The sequence below is a fragment of the Anolis carolinensis genome, chromosome 3, assembly GCF_035594765.1.
Source record: "Anolis carolinensis isolate JA03-04 chromosome 3, rAnoCar3.1.pri, whole genome shotgun sequence".
Taxonomy (NCBI): domain Eukaryota; kingdom Metazoa; phylum Chordata; class Lepidosauria; order Squamata; family Dactyloidae; genus Anolis; species Anolis carolinensis.
Window position 1 is genome coordinate 237,240,005 of NC_085843.1, and position 22,515 is coordinate 237,262,519.

At 39.2% G+C, this 22,515-nt stretch overlaps 1 protein-coding gene across 4 annotated transcripts; it reads left to right on the forward strand.

Annotated features, from left to right (window-relative positions):
* The first annotated feature begins 1,621 nt into the window (after positions 1-1,621).
* Positions 1,622-21,727, forward strand: iws1 (interacts with SUPT6H, CTD assembly factor 1). 4 transcript variants are annotated; one of them, XM_003218386.3, is made up of 15 exons: positions 1,622-1,736; positions 3,390-3,441; positions 5,716-5,831; positions 7,936-8,734; positions 9,790-9,979; positions 10,215-10,272; positions 10,661-10,755; positions 12,740-12,890; positions 15,229-15,311; positions 15,949-16,078; positions 17,071-17,188; positions 17,951-18,062; positions 18,458-18,514; positions 18,761-18,872; positions 21,322-21,727. In XM_003218386.3, the coding sequence occupies exons 2-15, from the start codon at positions 3,432-3,434 to the stop codon at positions 21,451-21,453; spliced, it is 2,163 nt and encodes a 720-aa protein (XP_003218434.1). In that variant the 5' UTR covers positions 1,622-1,736; positions 3,390-3,431; the 3' UTR covers positions 21,454-21,727. The 4 variants fall into 4 exon arrangements, with proteins under 4 accessions (XP_003218434.1, XP_008104673.1, XP_008104672.1 ...); XM_008106466.3 differs by lacking the exon at positions 3,390-3,441 and adding an exon at positions 19,434-19,594 and having other exon boundaries at positions 1,682-1,878; positions 21,322-21,453; XM_008106467.3 differs by having other exon boundaries at positions 1,686-1,878.
* The last annotated feature ends 788 nt before the right edge of the window (positions 21,728-22,515 follow it).

A 22,515-nucleotide genomic window follows, 5' to 3' on the forward strand; every position in this document is an offset into this window, starting at 1 on the left:
GCTTATCCAACATTCTGCCGGCCCGTTTATGTTCGATAAGTGAGACTCTACTGTATGCCAATGAGAGCTATCACAATGAATAATATAATTAATATAAAATGAGTTCATTTTGTTAATAAAGCCTACGGGAGGTCTAGGGTTTCCAGGAGTCACAAAATGACTTGAAGGCGCACAAAACTGGGTTCTGTTTGTTTAGTGTTACTCATTGCTCTTGTATTTCGTTTTCAATTCTTCCATGCTTAGCTTCCTGTACCCTCTTCCTCGATTTTCCAAAAGTGTCAGAAAATTCATTGTGGAACCGAGGGTACAGCTAGACTTTGAGTCCTCATGGACAAGTTAAACATGAGCCAACAATGTGATGTGGTGGCAAAAAAAGGCCAATGGGATTTTGGCCTGCATAAATGGGAGTCTAGTGTCTAGATCCAGGGAAGTCATGCTGCTCCTCTATTCCACCTTAGTCGGACCACACCAGGAATACTGTGGCCAATTCTGGGCACCACAAATGAAGGGAGATGTTCAAGCTGGACTGTGTACGGAGGAGGGCGACTAAAATGATCCAAGGGTCTGGAGAACAAGTCCTATGAGGAGCGGCTGAAAGAGCTGGGCGTGTTTAGCCTGCAGAAGAAAAGGCTGAGAGGAGACATGATGAGGGCCATGGATCAAGATGTGAGGGGAAGTCATAGGGAGAAGGAAGCAAACTTGTTTTCTGCTGCCCTGGAGACTAGGATGCGGAACAATGGCTTCAAACTACAGGAAAGGAGATTCCACCTGAACATTAGGAAGAACTTCCTCATTGTGAGAGCTGTTCAGTGGTGGAACTCTCTGCCCCGGAGTGTGGTGGCGGGGCTTCTTTGGAGGCTTTTAAGCAGAGACTGGATGGCCATCTGTCAGGGGTGCTTTGAATGCAATTTTCCTACTTCTTGGCAGGGGATTGGACTGGATGGCCCATGAGGTCTTTTCCAACTCTATGATTCTATAAGGGTTTGGAGAACAAACCCTATGAGGAGCGGCTTGAAGAGCTGGGCATGTTTAGCCTGCAGCAGAGAAGGCTGAGAGGAGGCACGATGGCCATGTATAAATATGTGAGGAAAAGTCATAGGGAGGAGGGAGCAAGCTTGGATGTTTTGATGTTTTACCATCCTTGTGGGAGGCTTCTCTCATGTCCCCGCATGGAGCTGGAGCTGATAGAGGGAGCTTATCCGCGCTCTCCCCGGGTGGGATTCGAACCTGGCAGCCTTCAGGTCAGCAACCCAACCTTCAAGTCACAAGGATTTTATCCCCTAGGCCATCGGAGGCTCCTCCCTATGACTTCCCCTGACATCTTTATACATGGCCCTCATCATGTCTCTTCTTAGCCTTCTCTTCTGCAGGCTAAACATGCCCAACTCTTTAAGCCGCTCCTCATAGGGCTAGTTCTCCAAATAAGACCGTTACTGAAAGAAACACAAACTCCTGTTCGTCCTTATTTCTTCTCCTTTCTACTATATTATCATAGACGCGAGGCGAACTCGGAACTCCCATCTCTGGGTAAAAGTTACAAGCCGGGCCTTTCCCGCGTTCACACTTCTTTCCGTCTTCCGCGCAACGTAACACCATGGAAACACATGACAGAGGCGCGCGCGCTGTTGAAGGCGACGCATGCGCAGAGGCCATTTCAGAGCTGCGGAAGTTGCCGCCGCTGCGAGGGCGCCTGGGAAGGTTATGGATACAGTCACTTCCGGCTTAGGCCTAGGAAGGTGATTTTCCTGCTCCCGCTCCTTTTCCCGGCGCTTCCTTCGCCTCAGTTGGGAGCCCCGTCCTTTCCGTTCCGCCCGTGGGCCCTTTTGGGAGTGGGAGGCGGGCCGATGGAAGCGGAGCCCTGCGGCGGGAGGCCCTCAGGTACAGTCCCAGGCGCGCCAGGGTGGGCCGCGGGAAGCCCAGGCCGCGAGCTTCATCCTTCCCCGCCCGGTATAATCTCTTCCCTTTGGGGCCCCTTTTGTCTTGTGCCTTTAGGCCGCGTGGCGGGAGTAGGCCTCATTTCGTGGCAGGTCGTCTCCTTAGATCTCACAGCCATGGCCCCGATGTGGATAGAACAGGCCATAGGCCACAGATGAGGCAATCTCTGGGTGTATTTACACTAGGCATGGGCTAACTTGAGCCCTCCCTCCGGGTGTTTTGAACTTCAACTCACACCATTCCTAACAGCCTCAGGCCCCTTCCTTTCCCCCCGCAGCCGCTTAAGCGGCTGCGGGGGGAAAGGAAGGGGCCTGAGGCTGTTAGGAATGGTGTGAGTTGAAGTCCAAAACACCCAGAGGATGGGTCCGAAAGGTGGTGGTTCGAATCCGGCGAGCGAGGTGAGTTCCCACTGTTAGCCCCTGCTTCTGCCAACCTAGCAGTTCAAAAACATTCAAATGTGAGTAGATCAATAGGTACTGCTTTGGCAGGAAGGTAACGATGCTCTGTGCAGTCATGTCGGCCACATGACGTAGGAGGTATCTATGGACAACATCGTCTGTTCGTCTTAGAAATGAAGATGAGCACCAACCCTCAGAGTCGTACATGATTAGACTTAATGTCAGGGGAAAACCTTTACATTACACCGTAGTTTTGCAAGCTCTTTAATCTCGGCTCAAAAGTGCTAGCGCCTCACCAAACAACTCCTCCCATAATCCCATACCATTTTTTAAATTTTTATTTTATTATTATTGATACATCCAATCATTTAACAAGCTTTACAGTATAGACCTTATCTCACTATACATTGTTCTAAGTATCACTTTGCAATATTGATGCTTTATATTTTTTTGGATATGTATACCCTCCCCATTTATTTATTTATTTTATGCATTTTTACCCTGCTCTGTCTAGAAGAGGACTGAGAGCAGCTTCCAATTTGGCAATGATTCAATGCCACACAGCAACATAAAAGCAAATTAATATACAACACATTAAATGTTAACATCATAATAAAACATATAAATTCATTTAAATTAATGATTAAAACCATTTTCCCTTCTACCTGGAGCAGCCATTCCAAATGATATCATTGGATTAATTCCATATCATTGAGCCATTGCAGTTAAAGTGGAGTCAAACTGTTAATTCTGCATTAAGTTCAGTGGGTTGCTGTGTGGTTTCCGAGCTGCATGGCTGTGTTCTAGCAGGATTTTCTCCTAACGTTTCACCTGCATCTGGCTGGCATTGTCAGGGGAAATTGCTGCTAGAGCATGGCCATACAGCCCAGAAACCACACAACACCTCAGTGAGTCCAGCCATCAAAGCCTTCGACAATACTTAAGTTCACTTTGATGCTGGGGGGGGGGGGGGGGGAGAGATCGCCATGGCATGCACTGGTTTGCTTTTTGTCATCTTGGAGTTAAAGCATTTTTTAATCTCCCACTTTCTTTTAGTTTTCACTGTCCTGTAGGTCATCCTGCCAGCAGGCAAAGAATATGAACATTGGTAAGATTTGATTTGGTCCCGAAATTGCCTTGTGCTGGATCCATGTGTACCTATGACACCAGTTTTGTTTATGATACTTCAGTGATCCCATTGGCCTTAAACTTAATATAATTTGATAGCTCAGATAATATGTGGCCTAAGAAATGGATGTGTGACCTGTAAATTGCCAGCTTTGTCCCACCTCCCTCCTGCTCTTCGGCTTAGAAATGGAGATGAGCACCAACCTCCAGAGTCGGTCACGACTGGACTTAACGTCAGGGGAAAAACCTTTACCTTTACCTATATTTCAAAAGAAAATATGAACAGTTGTCCCTTTACATTTGTGATTTTGACTTTTGTGGATCCAAATATTCACAGATTTTGCTAAAAATGTTCTCTCAAGGAATTTCTAGGTCCTCTAGAGTGACTTTGTGGTTAACATCCTCCAATTATGCTGGAGGACCTAGAGATTTCTAGAGATTTCTCTCTAGGAATTTCTAGGTCTTTCAGTGATTTCTCTAATCAGCTTCTACCAGGTGTTCACCGTAGAGTCATGCTGGAAGACTTAGAAATCCCCTAGAGAAATCCTCTCCAAGGTTTAAAAAAGTAATATTATTCATAGCTTTCAGCTTTCGTTGGGCTTTCATGCCCCTACCTCCCACAAATTCGGTTTGCTGACTATATCACATTTGATAAGAGGCCTCATGAATGCTGTATCTGGGTACAACTTCCATGTTCTTTTCCTATTGTCACAATGCAACATGAAAACAGAATGATCTCAGAGTTGTTGAAACCTGAATCAGTTCTTGGTATTTTAAAAACTATGGGAATTTGCCATGCACTTGAGAAAATATTTTGTATTGGTTTTGTTTTTTGGTAATATGGCAATACAGTATGAAACAAACATATCAAAAACCATGCAACCTCTTTGAAGATGTTACCTCTCTAATAATGCAGATACCATACTTACTAATATTATCAGCCTCCCCCATCTGTAGGCTCCAAATATTCCCAGTCTACACCTTCCATCAGCTGCATATTAAGTTGGTTTGGTGGAAATTGTAATCCAAAAACAACTTGAAAGGAACCAGTTTGAGGAAGACTGTTCTTGATTGTACTGAACATGCTTTAATTTATTATTTTTAGTATCTGATGCTGTTTATCGTGGTGTTCAATTTTATTTGTTTTAAAATCTTATAGGTGCATCCACACTGTAGAATTAATGCAGTTTGACACCTCTTTAACTGCCATGGCTCAATACTATGAAATCACAGGAGTTGTAGTTTTACAAGGTCTTTATAGCTTCTTTGCCAAAGATATCTAGAGCCTCACCAAACTGCAACTCCCAGGATCTCATAACATTGAACCATGGCAGTTAAAGTGGGTTTTTTTTTTCGTGTCAGGGGCAACTTGAGTTGCTTCTGGAGTGAGAGAATTGGGCGTCTGCAAGGACGTTGCCCAGCAGACTCCCGGATGTTTTGATGTTTTTTTTACCATCCTTATGGGAGGCTTCTCTCATGTCCCCGCATGGAGCTGGAGCTGATAGAGGGAGCTCATCCGCACTCTCCCCGGTTGGGATTCGAAGTGGTGTTAAACTGTATTAATTCTATAGTGTAATAACTTCTTTATACACAGATACAGTAGAGTCTCACTAATCCAAGCCTCACTTATCCAAGCCTCTGGATAATCCAAGCCATTTTTGCAGTCAATGTTTTCAATATATCGTGATATTTTGGTGCTAAATTCGTAAATACAGTAATTACAACATAACATTACTGCGTATTGAACTACTTTTTCTGTCAAATTTGTTGTATAATATGAAGTTTTGGTGCTTAATTTGTAAAATCATAACCTAATTTGATGTTTAATAGGCTTTTCCTTAATCTTTCCTTATTATCCAAGATATTCGCTTATCCAAACTTCTGCTGGCCCATTTAGCTTGGATAAGTGAGACTCTACTGTACTTACAAACTGGACATTTTCAAGGGAAGCTGCTACTTTTTTGAAAGTTCTAAAGATCAAGATTGTGATGCAGATCAGAAATTTGTCATTTGTGATCAATAATTTGTTCTTGTTGATAAAATGAGATATATTAATGTTAACCTCAATTAATTTCAGTGAGGTTGAGTCTAGAAACATGGGTTTTGTTGTCACGTTTGATAATACTGCCTTGCCCATATCTGTGTAGTATTTTTCTAATTCTAATGTTAGATGTTTAGGTAGAACTAGCAAAAATACTTGGCAGTTTCAAGATGGAAAAAGTTATTCTTCATTCTTATTTTTTTAATGTTGTAGATGACGGTGGAGCCACACCAGTACAGGATGAGCGTGATTCAGGTTCAGACATGGAAGATAACGGAAATGACCAACTCTCTGGATCAGAAAATGCAAGCATAGGGCAACATTCAGAGGTATTCATGAAATTCTTGAAGTGAAGTGAAGTTCAAAACTTTGAAGCAGTTCTAAACACTTTACATTAGTAGAAAGCAAATAATGGTTTATCATGCATTACTGATTTTCTAAATAAATGATCAGGGAAGGGAATTATACAAAATAAAAGTCCTGATAACTCTGCAAAAATTCATAAAATATTTTAAGTTGTACCTTTCACTAAACTGCAATCACTTGTAATGTACATTTAAAGTGTGGTAGTTAACATATACGTTGGAAGACAAAGAAGGATGTGATTTGAAGGAATCAGGATATGTAGAAGAGAAGATTTGTCTTTGGAAAACATTTCACTTAATGTTTTTATGCTTAATTTTGGTTGTGGAAATGGCTCTCAAATAAATAATTTGAGAGATGATATAAATTAGGATAAGAATCGCTTCATTTCAAAATGCTATTTAGAGCAGGGTATTTAAGATAATTTAGGGAATGCTGACTGCTAAAAAAATAGTAGAATAGCTTATTTTCTTATTGTTTATGATAATTTTTGAGTATTAATTAATGTGAGGCCTGGGATTTCGGTCTTTTCTTTGCAGAACCTTTCTTCTTAGTGTATATAGGATTGCAACTTGAGACCTCCAAAGTAGTTGAGAGGTTTACTGTGCTGTAACTGTATAAGTCCCAGTTCCTTTTGTTAGGCTGCTTCACCCACAGCTTGAGAGTAGCAATTTTTCTGTTAGTTTAGGAGGGTGAAGTTTAAGAAAACCCTTCCTGGTTTGTATCAAAAAGTTTGCCTGCCCCTTTGCCTGGGGAAAGGGAGCCATTTTAGATTAGAGTTATTACCACCAGGGAATCTTGAAAACAAGACATGCCAATAGTTGGTCACAGTGAGATCCAGGCTTGGACAGGCCATTTCAAGCCAATACTAACTACTATTCTGGCAACTCATTTGACTATACTGATCTACCGCTGGTAAGTGGCAGCCTGTGGAGTTTTCAGTGCCTTCAGTAAAGTGCCAGGCCTCAATAGGCCTCAGCCTCCAGCCTGATCACCTTGGGCATTAGGTGCCTCAGAGGCCTCTTTACCAAAGAAAGTGAGCAAGGGAAACTTTCATCTGTCCTTCGTCTTCAGATTCATCTACTAGCAGTGACTTCAAGAACAACCAGTTACCTCCGAACTTTATGTATGGACTTTGTTGTGGGGAAACCAAGATAGTGCCTGGATGGAGATAGGCCCAAGACCAATTAATAAATCATTACCATTTCTCTAAAGCAATAGCATTGATTCTGTGGGGTTCCTTGCTCAAACAGGAAGGCAAGCCAGCATCCCCCAAGCTGATAGAAAGTTAGGACATGTTAGCACCAAAGACATTTAAAGCAGCATGGATGCAACAGCACAGTTACTGTTAAAGAAAATGTTAGTTTCAGTTTGAATGCTGCAAGCAGTAAAAGATATTATTTAAAAAACAATCAAATCAAGAGTTCAGGCAGTCCCTGAGTTACAAATATCCGATTTACAAATGACTTATAGTTACGAATGAGGGTGAGACAACGGGAAGTGACAAAAATCTACCCCTAGGAAGGGAAATTAACTCCTGAAAGAGTTATCATAGGGAAAAGGTGTCTCCAGTGAAGCTTTATCACCAATTCTTGTTTCCACAACAAGCCAAATTTTTCAAAATCCAAATATCACAGGAACAGTAAATGAGGTGAAATCTTCTGAACAGGGCCACAGGGGTGTTAACCCTTCCTTATACTATCCACGGCTTATATATATTTGCCTGGAGTTACACTTAAAAATGTACATATTCCGACTTACATACAAATTCAACTTGAGCAAACCTACAAAACCTATCTTGTTCATAACTTGGGGACTACCTGTACACTGTATAGACTCATTTATATGCCTAAAAGTTTTTGTCAAAAAATCAACTATTTAATATTTATTAATTAAAATATTTAGATCCCACCCTGTATCTGAAGATCTCAGGGGGCTTTCATTTTTATAACTGGATGGATAGGCACTAGTAAATATAAGGCCCATAGGCATAATTCTTACGTGATCTGTAAAATATTGATATTACTATATTCCATGTCTTGTTTGTCTATGGCTTAAAAATAATTTCAGAATGAACTCAGTGATGGAGAAGATGATAGTCATACAAGAGGAGACCCCATGACAGATTCTGAAAATGAAGGTACTCCAAGGCAAAAACATAGTGATTCCGAAAATGAAGAGGCTCCAAATCATCATGCCAGTGACTCAGAAAATGAAGGTGCACCTATAAGTAAAGACAGTGACTCTGATAATGAGGATCACCCAGTTCGCCATGCTAGTGACTCTGAGAATGAGGATGCTGCAAATAATCAGGCCAGTGATTCTGAGTCTGAAGAGCCTACCAAAGGCCATGACAGTGATTCTGAGACTGAAGAGCCCCAAAAGCACTTGGCTAGTGATTCTGAAAACGAGGAATCACATAAAGATCATACAAGTGACTTAGAAAATGAGGAGCCAGAGAAACATTTGGGCAGTGATTCAGAAAATGAAGAACCTGAAAAAAATAATGATACTGACTCAGAGAATGATGTTGTTCCCAAACCTCTTGTCAGTGACTCTGAAAATGAGGGGCCAAAGCCTCAGACCAGTGACTCTGAAACAGAAGATGTCCCCAAGAACAAGGTGGAAGCAGAGTCAGAAGACAGCAGTAGAACAAGTAAGAAAAAGGAGGAAACAGAGAATTCTGCTGAAATTTCAGACAGTGATCAAGTGGGAAAAAGACTTCGTGATTCTGATAGCGAGGAGGAAGAAGAAAGTCCTAAAAAGCGAAAGATAGCTGACAGCGATGAGGAAGAGGAGAAAGAGGAGGAAAAATCAGCAAAGAGGAAAGCTGCTGTTCTCTCTGACAGTGAGGATGAAGAAACCACACGTAAGGAAATATTAATTTAAGACCAGCTGGCAGTGCATTGCTTTATTTCTCTTTAGCTGATCATTCAGCACTTGATTATTGTATGTGAGCTGACTTCATTGAAAAGGAAATATAAATATTTTATCTCATGTTGATCTGGTCATTAATATTGGGTAGTTGTAAACATTCACGTGTGAAATGGTCTTTAGTTCCTAGAGGAGTGAAGTATTGCACTCTATGGCTTTTTATATAACTTGATCAGCTAGAATGAGGAAAGGTACAGTCTTATTTTAACAATGTTAGCGACAATTTCCAGTAATATGTTGAGAGATAAGGTGAATTTTCAGCCTAAGTGCCTGAAAAAGTTTGTAATAATGAGGCTAATACAACTAAGTATTAGCTTGTCTTGATCAGCTAGATGAGCTAAGTTTTTAAATGTCACATGCTCATGTGTTATCAAAGTGGTGTATATTACTTCTGTAGGAGACTGGTTTAAGATTGAACTCTCTGGAATCTTAGTTATGTAAAAAGTATTGCTTTCTTAGAGCTGAAAAATAAGATTTCTTTTGGTAATCACAAAACAAACCTTTCCACGATCTTTGTATTGAGGTAGGTTCCCATCTACATTTAATGTAGTTTGAGGCTACAACAATAATGTGCATTTTGTAAGCTGCTCTGAGTCCCCTTCAGGTGAGAAGAGCGGATTATAAATATAGCAAATAAAATAATCAATCAATTTTTTTCATTGCCTATGACTGCTGATGTATGAAACTTGATGTATGAAACTAAATTAGGCTAAAATGGCGAATAGATTTTTTAAAAACAAAGTTCTTTAGATTAAAGAAAGATTTTGACTATTTGTTATGGACTTGCTCCCATAGCTTGCTCTTGAATAAGAGAGGGGACCTCTGAATTCTGTTAGTTGCTACCGACCATCCAAGAGCTCAATGACTTAGTGAGAAATCTCTGAAGGGTTTCTGCTCTTTGTGATGTTAAATAAAGATTCTGCTGCAGCAATTGATCACTTCATGTTCCATTATTTATGTTTCATTTAATTTGTTCATCTGTGTTGACAGCTGCAAAAAAAGGACGAATAATTTCAGATGGTGAAGAATCCGATAGCGATAATGCAACTGAGAAATATGAGAAGCAAAAGAAAGTTCTGACTTCGGATAGCGAGGATGACGATGACAAGGTGGATGATGGAAAGAAGAAGGAAGAAAAAGATCTTTTTGGAAGTGATAGTGAATCAGGAAATGAACAAGAGTAAGTGCTTTTCAAGTAACAGAGGAAAAACTTTAGGATCTGGAAGAACTGGAGATAGATGAGAAATGTATATTGTTAAAGGGACCAAAACTGATCTTCTACTTGAAAGTAAGGTGCAGTTACTGCTGTTCTGAATTTAAAAGTTTTAATTCAGAACTGCATATCTTATTAGTAATAGCTTGATATTGATATCATTTGTACAAGGAATGAAAGACCTTTGTTTTTCTGTTTGTAGAAACCTCATTGCAGATATATTTGGAGAATCTGGAGATGAGGAGGAAGAGGAATTTACGGTAAGTATGCCATGAACTTATTTTTTCTTACCCCCTCCCAAATTCTTGTTGAGGCATCTCTGGTTATGTCTTGTCTATCTATCTGTGCTGAAGATTATCGATACTGCTTTGATTCTGTTGCGGTGAGGGAGGAGAGAAGTTCTGCCATTGTGGTGGCAGCCTTCTTCCTCCTGTTTTCATTGCTCCCTATGCTAGCTTATTTAGCCAGTATAGCACACAGGATTCCAATTAATATAGATAACATTACCAGACTAAAAATAACCACCTGGATTAAATTCCAGCATGAAACTTCAGATTTGGTAAAGGGTTTATATAATGTCACACAGTTACTGTATGTTTAGAAAAGATTTTTGTAAATGTGATTGACTTGTGTCATCTTCAACGCAAGGGGTTTAATCAAGAAGATCTGGATGAAGAGAAAGCTGAGAGGAAAGAAGCAGCAGATGATTCAGACTCTGATGACAATATCAAAAGAGGAAAGCAGTGAGTCTTTCTTGTAACTATTGCAAGAAACTTTCAACATTTATATCCTACTGCATGCCTATCTCTTTCTCTTCTTTATCCCTACTTTAAACTGTTTTTCTCTAATCCTATTTAAACTGTTACACCACACTGGAAATCCTTTTTGAACAAAAGCTTCAGGGCAGAGACTCAGCTAGAAACCAGGGTTGACCAACAGACGGGTGAAGATGAGGGGGTGTAGGCTTGTCTGTAACCTTAGTTATCTACCTGTTTTGGGTGAGGGGGGGGGAAGGTGCTATGCTAGAGCTGACCCATGGAGTGCACAGCATCATTGCTCATGCTGGCTGGGGCTAGTGGAAATTTCAGCCAAATCTGGAAGTTCCTATTCTGTACACCAGAAAATTCTAGATGTAGACCATTATTTGTTTATTTTTATCCCACTTTTTCCCATGTGGATTCAAAGTTGCTTACAATGGTTAAGAACAAAAATTAAATCACATAAAAATTCAACAAAAAACATCATAAACCAAATTTGCTAATTGCACAGTACATAAACCATATATAACAAACCAGTAAATTGCGACATATACCATTAAAAAAACCCCTGAACCCCTGACCACTGAGGTTATCTATAAAACTAAATTGTGCTAAGACCCTAAAAACATAATTTCCATTGGGCCATGTAATAACATTACCAAGTCCAAGATAGTATTCAGAGATGGGTATTACCAGTAGTTATCTGATGGTTACCAATTATAAGTTGCCAGGAAAGGCCTGGTTCCACAACAAGGTTTTAATTTGTGAATGAAAGGCCAACAAGGAGGAGGCTAATCGCGCCTCTCAAGGAAGGGAGTTCCAGAGGCATAGGGCCACCACCGAGAAGGCCCTCTCTCTGTGATGGTGGTGGGACCGAGAGAAGAGACCCTCCTGATGATCTCGGGGCTCTTGTGGGCTCATAGGAGGAGATGTGGTCCCTCAAGTAGACTGGGCCCAAACCGTTTAAGGCTTTATAGGCTAAAGCCAGCACCTTGAATTTATTTATTTTATTTATTTACTTACTGTACTTATACCCTGCCCTTCTTACCCCGAAGAGGACTCAAAGTGGCCTCATAATAGACAACAATTTGATGCCACATAAAACAGATAGGGTCAGGACGGCATCCTTGACATCAGGTGGAATATATTGCCAATAGGTAGCTATATTCTTATTTTAGGACTAACCAAACATCACAAAGCAGTAAACTAACTTAGGCTCAATAATACATTTTTAATATGGTTAATAGTGTGCTGAATGTTTTTAGTTGCAACCTTTCTAATGTGTGAATTGTGTTTGGGAAAAGTTGGGACATATATATTCTTGTTATTTGTAAGAGGAGGTGGGAATGTTCCTACAGAGTTAGAAGGGGCTCCATGGGCCTTCAAGGCCAGCTCCCTTCTCAATGTAAGATCTCCATCTACAACATCCCTAACGGTTATGTGTCCAGCATCTTTCTGAAGATATCCAGAGAAGGAGACCCCTCAACATTGCTAGGCAATTTGTTCCATTTTGGAACTATTCTTACTATCAAGAGGTTATTTTTTTTTATTGTTGAATCAAAATCGACACTCCAGTAATTTAAAACCATTAGACTTGGTTCTACCCTCTGGGGCAGCAGAGAACAAGCTTTTTGCACTGTTCTTTCTGTGACAGCCTTTCGGGTACTAACATGTCTCCTCACAGTCTTCTCTTAAGCTGAACATGCCCAACTCTTTCAACCTTTTCTCAAATGTTTTGTTCTCTAAATGTCATATAATCCATGTTGCCCTTTTTGAACCCTCCAATTTATCTATATCATTCTTAAAATGACGTAGTTAGAACTGAATCCAGTATTCCAGATGAATCCTGAATACAGTGCAGAATATAGTGGAACTCTTCTTTACCTTTATTTGGAATCCTAAATTAAAGCATCAGACTGACTTTATTGAAATGCTTAGTCTGACTTGGTTGAAATGTTCTGCATTTTAGTATGGACTTCATGTCAGATTTTGAAATGATGTTACAACGGAAGAAGAGCATGAGTGGCAAGCGCCGGCGCAACCGTGATGGTGGGACTTTCATTAGTGATGCTGATGATGTTGTCAGTGCAATGATCGTTAAGATGAACGAAGCAGCAGAGGTATGTCTCCTGTATTCAAGTCTCATCTGATTTCATGCTTAGGTGGGCAGAAAGTGATTCTGGATCTATTGGCACATCTCATTGAGTGTTTTTTCTATAGGTTACAAAAGATTCCAGGTTCCTTTTCAATACTAACACAATGTAGATTCACCCGGGAGTGTGTTTGTATATGAGAAGGCTACAAATTAAGTTCTGGCACCATGTAGCAGTTAGAAGTGCATCACGGTTGCCCTCTGCACACCTGTAAAGCTGCTGTTTTGCATGTGGTGGATTTAAGATTGCTGTTTTTTTTAAAGATCTAGCAATCCTGAAGTCGGCCTAGTTTTCTCTAAGCTGTTGGAAGCAACTATGTTTACAAGAATAACATTGAGTGAACGGGCCTGTATACAATTTTCTGCATGTTTTAGTATTTATCTGCAACTCAAGAGGTTCTTAGCTAGTTTTATGTACAAAATGCTATAGCTTTGCTTGTGAAGTTTGCCCTGTCATATCTTTTATGTTTGTTCGCATTTTGCAGCAAGGAAGCAGGTGGAATCATTGGCAGTACAGCATCTGATATTGGCATAAAATCCAATTACTAGTCCCAGCTAGAGTAGACTCACTGAATCAACTTCTGAATGGTAAGTCAATACTTACATACATTCCACTGATTCAATGGATCTACTCTATTTTGGGACTAACGTTTGGATTTGGGACTAACATTTGGATTTAGACTAGAATCTTTTTTTGCATAAATCTGTGTTAGATTATGATACTGCTAGACAAGAAAATGAGAATTCTGGAAATTAGAGAATCAGTTGGCAAAATACAAGAATAAACATCACATGAATTTTGGAGAAGAAAGTAGTAATTGTCAACATCCAAAGCAAGAACAGAATTGGAGCTAAACTTTGGAGTTGAAAAATGATGAAATAATAGCATGCTTTGCTGCCATATAATCCATCTACCTATAACATTCTTGATTTTTTAATGAAATCTGAAGCATAGGAAGCACTCACCTTGTCCCCACAGTTATTTTACGTGTAGCAGCAACCACTATTCTCAAACCAGAAAGTGAAAAAGTCACATGGTTTTGAGCACACACAGTCTAAAATAGTGGTTCTCAACCTGTGGGTCCCCAGGTATTTTGGCCTACAACTCCGAGAAATCCCAGCCAGTTTACCAGCTGTTAGGATTTTTGAGAGTTGAAGGCCAAAACTTCTTGGGACAGATAGGTTGAGAACCACTGGTCTAAAACAACTGGTAGGATTTTAAAAAAATGGCAAAAGTGCTCCTTGCGACCCATAACAGGAATGTGGGTTTTAAAATTTTTAAATTAGAGAGTGGATTCATTGAGGATCACAAAGGTATCCTTGGAGGCTGCATGTGACCATGTCAATGCAAAAAAACAGACCCAGAATGGGTTATAAATGTTTTTTTTCCTGTAAACGAGTCCCATAAGGTTATCTTTAGTGAGAAGATAATAGTGTAAACTCAATCTCATGCTGGTGCTGCAGTGCCAGTGCAGCAAGAAAACAATTTCCCTGTGGAGCTGCCTGGAAAAGTGTTCAAAAGCATGAATTTGCCCAAGAACCATAGCCACATTGTTAGAACTTGCTGGACCAGCTCTACTGGTTACCGGCCTGTTTCCAGGCACTATTCACAGTGGTGGTGACGATGCATAAAGCCCTATTGGGTTTGACTGTATCGCCTTTTATGATCCAAATAGAACTCTGAGATTTCGCAAGAGGACTTTATCTCTGGTCCATTGCCTTCTCAAGCTCTGTGGGTGAGGACAAGGGAGAGGGCCTTCTCAGTGCCTGCTCCCAGAACCTTTTAATTCCCCTCCTGGGCAGACCAGGTCTTGGCTCTCCTTCCTCCTTTAAAACATTCTTGGGCTATCAAGTTTTTAGACACCGGGGTTAGTTTTTGAGGTTGTGCTGTGCTGTTTCGTGGCTTATAAAGTCTTTTAATTGATGTTATTGTTTTTAAGTTTATACATTGTTTAAATGTATTGAAATAACTTTTATATTTAAATTCATACTGAAGTGTGTGTTTAGTTTTCTATCTGTATTGTTTTGAAATAGGCCACCTTGAATTCAATTACTTGGGTACAATTGAATCAAATATATATATGTGGCCAAAATTGTATTGTTTTGAAGATAATACAGAGATAAGCCTCAAGATGATACTTATGAGCAGTGAGCAAACCAAAAGGCATTTTTTTTCCAGAAACATAAGTTTAATGTGTTTTTCTTGCTTATTCTGCCTCAGAAGGTTTGATGTCAATGTGCTTTACAAGACATCTGATCTGAAATGTTGCTTACTTCATTTTAATTACACCTGTAATTTTTTACAGGAAGACAGGCAGCTGAATACACAGAAGAAACCAGCTCTTAAGAAGTTAACTTTGCTTCCAACTGTAGTTATGCACCTTAAAAAGTAAGTCAAATTCTGGTCATATTTTTCCACACACCATTAGAAAATGGAAGGTTTGGCGCATTACACTAGTTATGAATTTCTGAAGTGCTGAACATGACATTTTAAAACTTTTTCATTTCCAAGGCAATGAATTCATCTCATTTAGAATAATTTCAATTCACATTCAATTAATCTTACATTGAAGATGATTTTAAGGCATTTCAGGAAAACAAATCACTTTTCCCAAAAGCTTCTCACATTATATTACACAACTTCCTAAAACTCCAAGGTGTTGCCAAATCCCACCTATCACCATTTTTAACCATTGGCTATTCTGTCTAGAGTTGCTGGGAGTTGGAGTCCAGTAACATATTGAGGACCAACATGATTCCCACCATAGCCCTACAGACTTCCTGAATTATACATGATTAAAATGAAAGACTTAATATAGAGGATGGAATGTTATTTTGTGCATTCTTAAGTGCACCCAACTTTGATGACTTGGGCATGTATAAACCTATTTTGTAGTTCTTTTGCTTGAGCCATAGATGCCTCAAGCTAACATTAGAATGGAAATAAGACATGTGGATATGTTGGTTGGTTGCCAGAAGAAATTTCTATTCCTCCAGTTCTCATTGTCGTCGCTCTGAATTTCTAGGCAGGATCTGAAAGAAACTTTCATTGACAGTGGAGTGATGTCAGCCATTAAAGAGTGGCTTTCTCCACTACCAGACCGAAGCCTTCCAGCCCTGAAGATTCGGGAGGAGCTTCTGAAGATTCTCCAAGAGGTTAGTCTCTTGTATTTCCCTTGTAGAGTCAATATGGCTTATATGGAATGCTGGGCTTATATTTTTATGATGAATATCAAGAAAATAAATGAATCAGTATCACCATAAAAAAAACGTGTGTGTATCTTGGGCCCTCCAAGTCTCAGGATCTGTGATTTCAATGACCCAGGAATTCCATGCACCATATTATTAAATGGTGTTAAGAATACAGACACACTTTCAATTTGCCACCATTTAATAATATTAGGCATGATCATCCACATTTTTTTCATATCCACACAGGGTTCTGGAACCAAACCCTTGCAGGAACAACTTGCCTACTGTATAATGTGTAATAAATAAAAATATCAATTTCACTCATGTTTCATTCAGAGCTCACAGACTTGTTTACTAAAGCAACTATAAAAATAAGATAACTATAACAGTATTCGATACAATTGGAAGTTGTATGATCTTCCATAAAATCAAAGTTAGGCTGTAGAATCCCCTATACTAATAGAAATCTCTAGACTTAAAATATTCCCTGCCTGTCCACTGGCATGTCAAGTGTCTGAGACTGAGATTCCCCAAGTTATTGAAACAAGCTATCTGCTGCTTAATGTTTGAAAATCCTGCCCTGATGTTTAAATCTCTTTCGATGAAACCTTTTCATCTTTTCACCACAAAACAAACTACAATTTGGGGCACTGGGCTGTGTCAATCAAAACAACTTGTTTTTATCTGCAGTTATGACTGCATTTTATGAATTTTAAATTTATGTTGTAATTGTGTATGTGTGTGATTGTAATTCTATGGTTTTATTGTTTTATATGTATTGTCTATATGTGGCACTTTGCTGTTTTTGCTAATCTCCCTGAGTCCTTTCGGAGAGATTGTGGCAGGGCAGAAATAAATTATTATTATTATTATTATTATTATTATTATTATTATTAATAATAATAATAATAATAATAATAATAATAATAATAAATGTTGTGTTTCTGTTTTTTCAGTTGCCTAGTGTGAGCCAAGAGACTTTAAAGCATAGTGGAATTGGAAGAGCAGTGATGTATCTCTACAAACACCCTAAGGAATCACGGCCTAATAAGGACATGGCAGGGAAACTAATTAGTAAGTATACCTTGTTAATGCACTATAGTACTGTATCCCATACCAGTGTTTTCTTCTGTTGTGATGTGAATTATGTGATGCAAAAATCTGCAACCTTATACTGGAATACTTCTGATTTTATATATGAAGACTTTGTTATTCATATGTCCTCTAAAGGTTATGTATCTCTTAAATTCCTTATCTTTTATCTCCTCATTACATTGTGTGTTGTATCTGGTATTGGATTTCCACTGGTAGAACAGTGGAATTCAGATGAAACAAGAGGCATCAATTTCCTCTTCCTACTAAATATCACAGGTGCTAAATTGCCAATAGGGGCCAGAATCCTGTAGGGGCAAACCATTCACAGACTTTTAGCCTTTGTTGTCGCTTACACAGATGGTAGATCCTGGAGAAAGAAGCGGCCATACATGGGGCACTGTGCAATCTAGTCGGTTCCACTCCAGCAAAACCGAATTGGATCTCAGCCATAGTGTATGAATATATGCATCACATTTTCAGACTTTATTGCAGAAAACATGAAGTCTTAAAGACTTTTAAAATAAAAGTCAAAGTTCTCATTTAGTGCTAGTGTTGAAAAAGCTAGAAGCATGGGACCCATAATGTAAATGAGCTTCTAATCTATACTAAAGCTAAGTAGTACTTGCAGATACCTAAGGTCAAACACTTGTGCATTAATAGGATAGCCTTGTAGGTGTAATATGTATGTATGATGTTGTTTATCATATCTCATTAATTTTTGTTTTTCTTTTAAAAACATAGATGAGTGGTCTCGGCCTATTTTTGGCCTAACGTCAAATTACAAGGGAATGACTAGAGAGGAAAGAGAACAAAGAGATTTGGAACAGATGCCACAGCGAAGAAGGTTGAGCAGGTAGGTCTCATGTCTGTGCATGAAACACCTTTCAGCATTAGGGCTGTTTCTGTCAAAGATAACTTCTACCATTAAGCCAGCCTTAGAATTTGCCAAACTTTTTTGGGGTTATAACTTCCAGAATTCCATGGTCATTATTAAATAATGGCTCTTCTAGCTAAAGGATTCTGAGAATTGCAATCCAGCTTGCTTTCATCTACACTCTCAGCTCCATGTCCTAGAATGTTTATAATTGATGTTGTTTGTGAGTTCTATTTGTCTGCTTTAAAGTAGTTGATGCTGCTGCAATATCACTTTATGAATGAATGCCTGTTATTTTTTATTGATTTATGAAGAAGGGATTACAGTGTGATTGTTTTCCTAAGTAACAAAGGGTCTTTCTTCTGTCTTTACAGCTCCGGAGGTCAAACACCTCGTAGGGACTTGGAGAAGGTGTTAACGGGAGAAGAAAAGTATGCTTTTTTCTCATTCCATTTTAGTGGTCTCCCAACTCTGATTCTGTAGTATGTAATGTAGAGTAGGTTTGAATTTTGTCTCAGGGAGATGAAGAGAGGGGTGAAATATGGGGATCAGTAGGGAGCAATCTTTAAAAAATGTGTATGTTTAAGTATCTTTTCAGAAATAAAATAATTTGAGAGGGAGACTTAAGACTGATCAGCCTTTAATTACTTAGCAACATCTTTGGCTTATTTTCTCAGAGCTCTTCGACCCGGAGATCCAGGATTTTGTGCTCGCGCTAGAGTTCCCATGCCTTCCAACAAGGATTATGTGGTGAGGCCAAAGTGGAATGTGGAAATGGAATCTTCCAGAGTAAGTAAATGGGATGCAAGAATGAAAGATTTGTTCAGCAACACTGAACCTTTGACCTTTCAATAATAACATCCATTGACTTCATTCTCAGTGCTACTGTATTCCTAACATTTCCATATGGTATCAGTACAGGTATTACCTGTAGAAGCTTTAGAAGTTAGTACTTTGCCTACAAGTAGTCCAGTAACACAGCCAGAATAGTTCCTTATTTCAAAATTTTGTTAGGAATATTTGAAAATTATTTGTTAGTAGCAGTAAAATTTAGCAGTTTTAAGTCGCTGTTCTGATAATGAGTCATCTTGGAATTGCTTGGAATAATAGTTTTTGTATTTTCCCACAGCACTCTTTTTTCTGATAGTCTAAAGATTATAACACTAGTGGTTCTCTTTTTCCCATCCTCTCTTTTGAATTCATCCCTTTGTGGCACTTTTGATAACATTTAATGTTTAATTCCATATTTTTATATTCAGATGCAGCCAAAGGGGGAAAATCATACTTCAATGTATTACAGTTTTCCTTTCTTACGAAACTTTGGTCTTTTAACTGAGATATTGTTTCCAGCTCGGGACTGTTAAGAAAGGTATTAGTCGACTGGAAAAACACAAGAGGCGGTTTGCTGAGCAGAAACGACTTGGCAAAATGCACAGAGCTGTCAAGTTCAGCATTGAAGGCAACAGGATGCCCTTATAGCCTTGTAATTCTCCTTGTCACAGGTCTGAGAGGTATTATCATCAAAGGAGGTGTGAGCAGTGCATGTGCCTTAGCTGTTACCAGTTTTGCACATTGAAACAAACTAACATACTTCCACTGTCACCTAAGAAATGATCTCCCCAAGTGAGAGAAATCTACTCCTGGGAAGGGAAATAAACTCCTGAAAGAATTATCATGGGGACTCCCACACAAGGAGTACCATTTTAGCTGCTGCAAACCCTGGTTTTAGAAAAAGCCAGGGCATAAAGTAAATAATACAAATGCAGTATTGAGTTTATTTTAATTTTACAAGTGAATTCAAATCATTGATAAAACTAAATGGAGGCCCCTAGACTGTCTAACAACCCTACACTTTGGATGGAAACAAAATGTCTCCTCTGGAGGTTGTGTTAACTGCATTTTAGGAGTATTCAGCGTCTTTTTTTTTTTTAAATGCTGTGGCTGTTACTGTTAAAATCGTGTGAATTCTGTTTGCACAAATATCATGGGCCTCTGTTCTTGTGTGTTGTTTGTGACATGAATGGCCTGATTGTTTTGTAGCATTACTAATGCTTTTGTGTTGAGCACTCATTGGAATAGAAAGAAAAGTTGTAGGGAAAGTCTACAAACCAGTACAGCACACTCAAGCATTTCTGGTTGAAAGGAATTGGGGAAACAAGTGATGGAGGAATAGTAATCAGTTGCAATAAACTATAATAGGCTCAATGAACCAGTGACACAATTTGGTATAAAAACACTGTATAAACATTATGTTCCTACCTGTTTTCTTTTTGTGTGAGCTCCATACTGCATTGGCATGTGAGGGCTGACCACTTAAGCTCCAAGTTATACAGTTAAACAGAGGGCCTCTTTGCCAATTAAAGTGAGCTAGTGCTTATCTACATTTCATGATGCTGAACTAACTCTTAATTGCTTACTATTATAAAACATAGTTTGCAAATATTTTATTAGATTGTATGTTATTACGAACATGTCAGGTTTTCTGGTACTTTACAATGTGAAGAACAAACGTGATAAGATTTTTTCTGGTAGATCTCAAATGGTGTATCTATGTGAATGCATACACATATAATCATAGGGTTGGAATAAACCATAAGAGCCATCCAGCCCAGCTCCCCAGCTATTCAGGAACACACAATCAAAGCATTCTCAGCAGGTTGCCATCCAGCCTTTGATTTAAAACCTCCAGAGAATGAGACTTCATTATACTCTAAGGCAGCAGCATATTCCACTGCTGAACAGCTCTTGTTCTCAGGAAGTTCTTCCTTATGTTTTGAATCTCTTTTTCTACAATTTGAATTTATTGCTCTGTTTCCTAGTCTCCAGGAAACAAGTTGACCCCTTCTCAATACAGCACCCTTTCACATAATTAAACATGGCTATCATGTACCATCTCAGCTTTTTCCCAAGCTTAACATACCCAACTCTCCTAGCCATTCCTCATAGGGCTTGGTTTCCAAACCTTTGATAATTTTGGTGGCCCTTCTCTGGACATGTTCCAACTTATCCATATCCTTCATGAATTGTGGTGCCCAGAACTGAACACCAATTTGGTCCAGTTGAGGTCTTGCCAAAGCATCTCAGTACTCAGTTGAAAACATGCTGTTGGGATTTTACTGTGGCTTTACTAGCTATCAAATGGGAAAAGCCTCTAGCTTGCATGGTTTGTCTTTATTTTCCTCTTTTAAGGTTGGCTTTTATGCTTCTTCCTAATGCTATTCCTATGTTTTCTTTCAAGTTCCAGGCAGGCTCTAAGAAAGGAGTTAGCCGCCTGGACAAACAGATGCGCAAGTTCACAGATATCCGGAAAAAAAGCAGAACATCCCATGCTGTGAAAATCAGCATAGAAGGCAATAAGATGCCGTTGTGACTCTTGTCTAGACTCATCTTTGAACTTTCTGGATCTGCCACAGAATGTGCACCTACAGGACTCTTGTAAGATGTCTACCTTTTTAAAGCAAACTTTGGGGTTTTTTTTAAGTGTGTCTTCAATTTCAGCCAGTTGTTATACATATTTGACAGGGTTGTGAACCCTGGTAAGTTGTCTATTATGACTGTATTTAACCTTGATCTCTTGTGTCCTTTGTACAGATGAAACCTTGTATTGCTACAGACCTCAGACATTAAAATCTCTTTCAGATGTATGTGGTTGTGTGGTGGCACTTGGTGAAATAAATGAATGCATAGAAGATTTAGCACGCAACATCGACATTATTCCATTCATATCAGGAGAGAGACTTCGGTCTTCATATGAACAAATTTCTAGTAACTAATTTATTAGCTGGATCATGAGCCTTTCAATCTTCCCTTGTTGCTTCTCCCAAGAAAGGAAATTCAACTATTCTTTCTTTAGAAGTAGATACAAGTTAGTGAATGTTCAATGAGTTGAAGTCTAGTGGGACTTAAACTTTTAACTGTGCACTTACCTTGACTGCATTCAGTGGAACACAGATGTGTCTAATATTTGCTGGGTTATTCTTGCATTATTTATTTGAAAGCACAGTTAAGTCTATAAAATTAAAACTTTGGTATAAGCATCACAGCATTCTATGGATCCATGTTATGATATGTGCTTACCCAGAAGTGTCTGAGCCTCAAAGTTAATGATAGCTATAATAATCTTGATGTAATTACAATATTCAAATCATACTTTGAGTATTTGACTACAGCAGAGTTTTTGGAAGAGTCTGTTGTACAGGGGTGGTTGGTTCTAAGAACTGGGAAGCCCTGGCCCTTGAGCGCTCAGTTAGAGCTCTCAGGGGCCAGGACTTCCCAGTTCTCAGTGCCTATGCCACAGTTTTTAAGGTTAGCTTTAAGCCCATCTTTTAAATCTCTTTTCCTGTCCACCAACATTCCGTTTTCCGTTCTTCAGATGGGAGTATAGTAACTGCTTTGGGAGACAGTGATAGTGTAATTACATAGAGTAATAGAT

What these genes read in the sequence shown, in the direction of transcription:
- iws1 (XM_008106465.3), top strand. Translation starts at nt 1,845, where the DNA reads ATGGAAGCGGAGCCCTGCGGCGGGAGGCCCTCAG. An exon ending in GCATAGGGCAACATTCAGAG is followed by an intron (nt 5,832 to 7,935) that starts GTATTCATGAAA and finishes AAATAATTTCAG; the next exon opens with AATGAACTCAGTGATGGAGA. An exon ending in CATGGCAGGGAAACTAATTA is followed by an intron (nt 17,189 to 17,950) that starts GTAAGTATACCT and finishes TTAAAAACATAG; the next exon opens with ATGAGTGGTCTCGGCCTATT.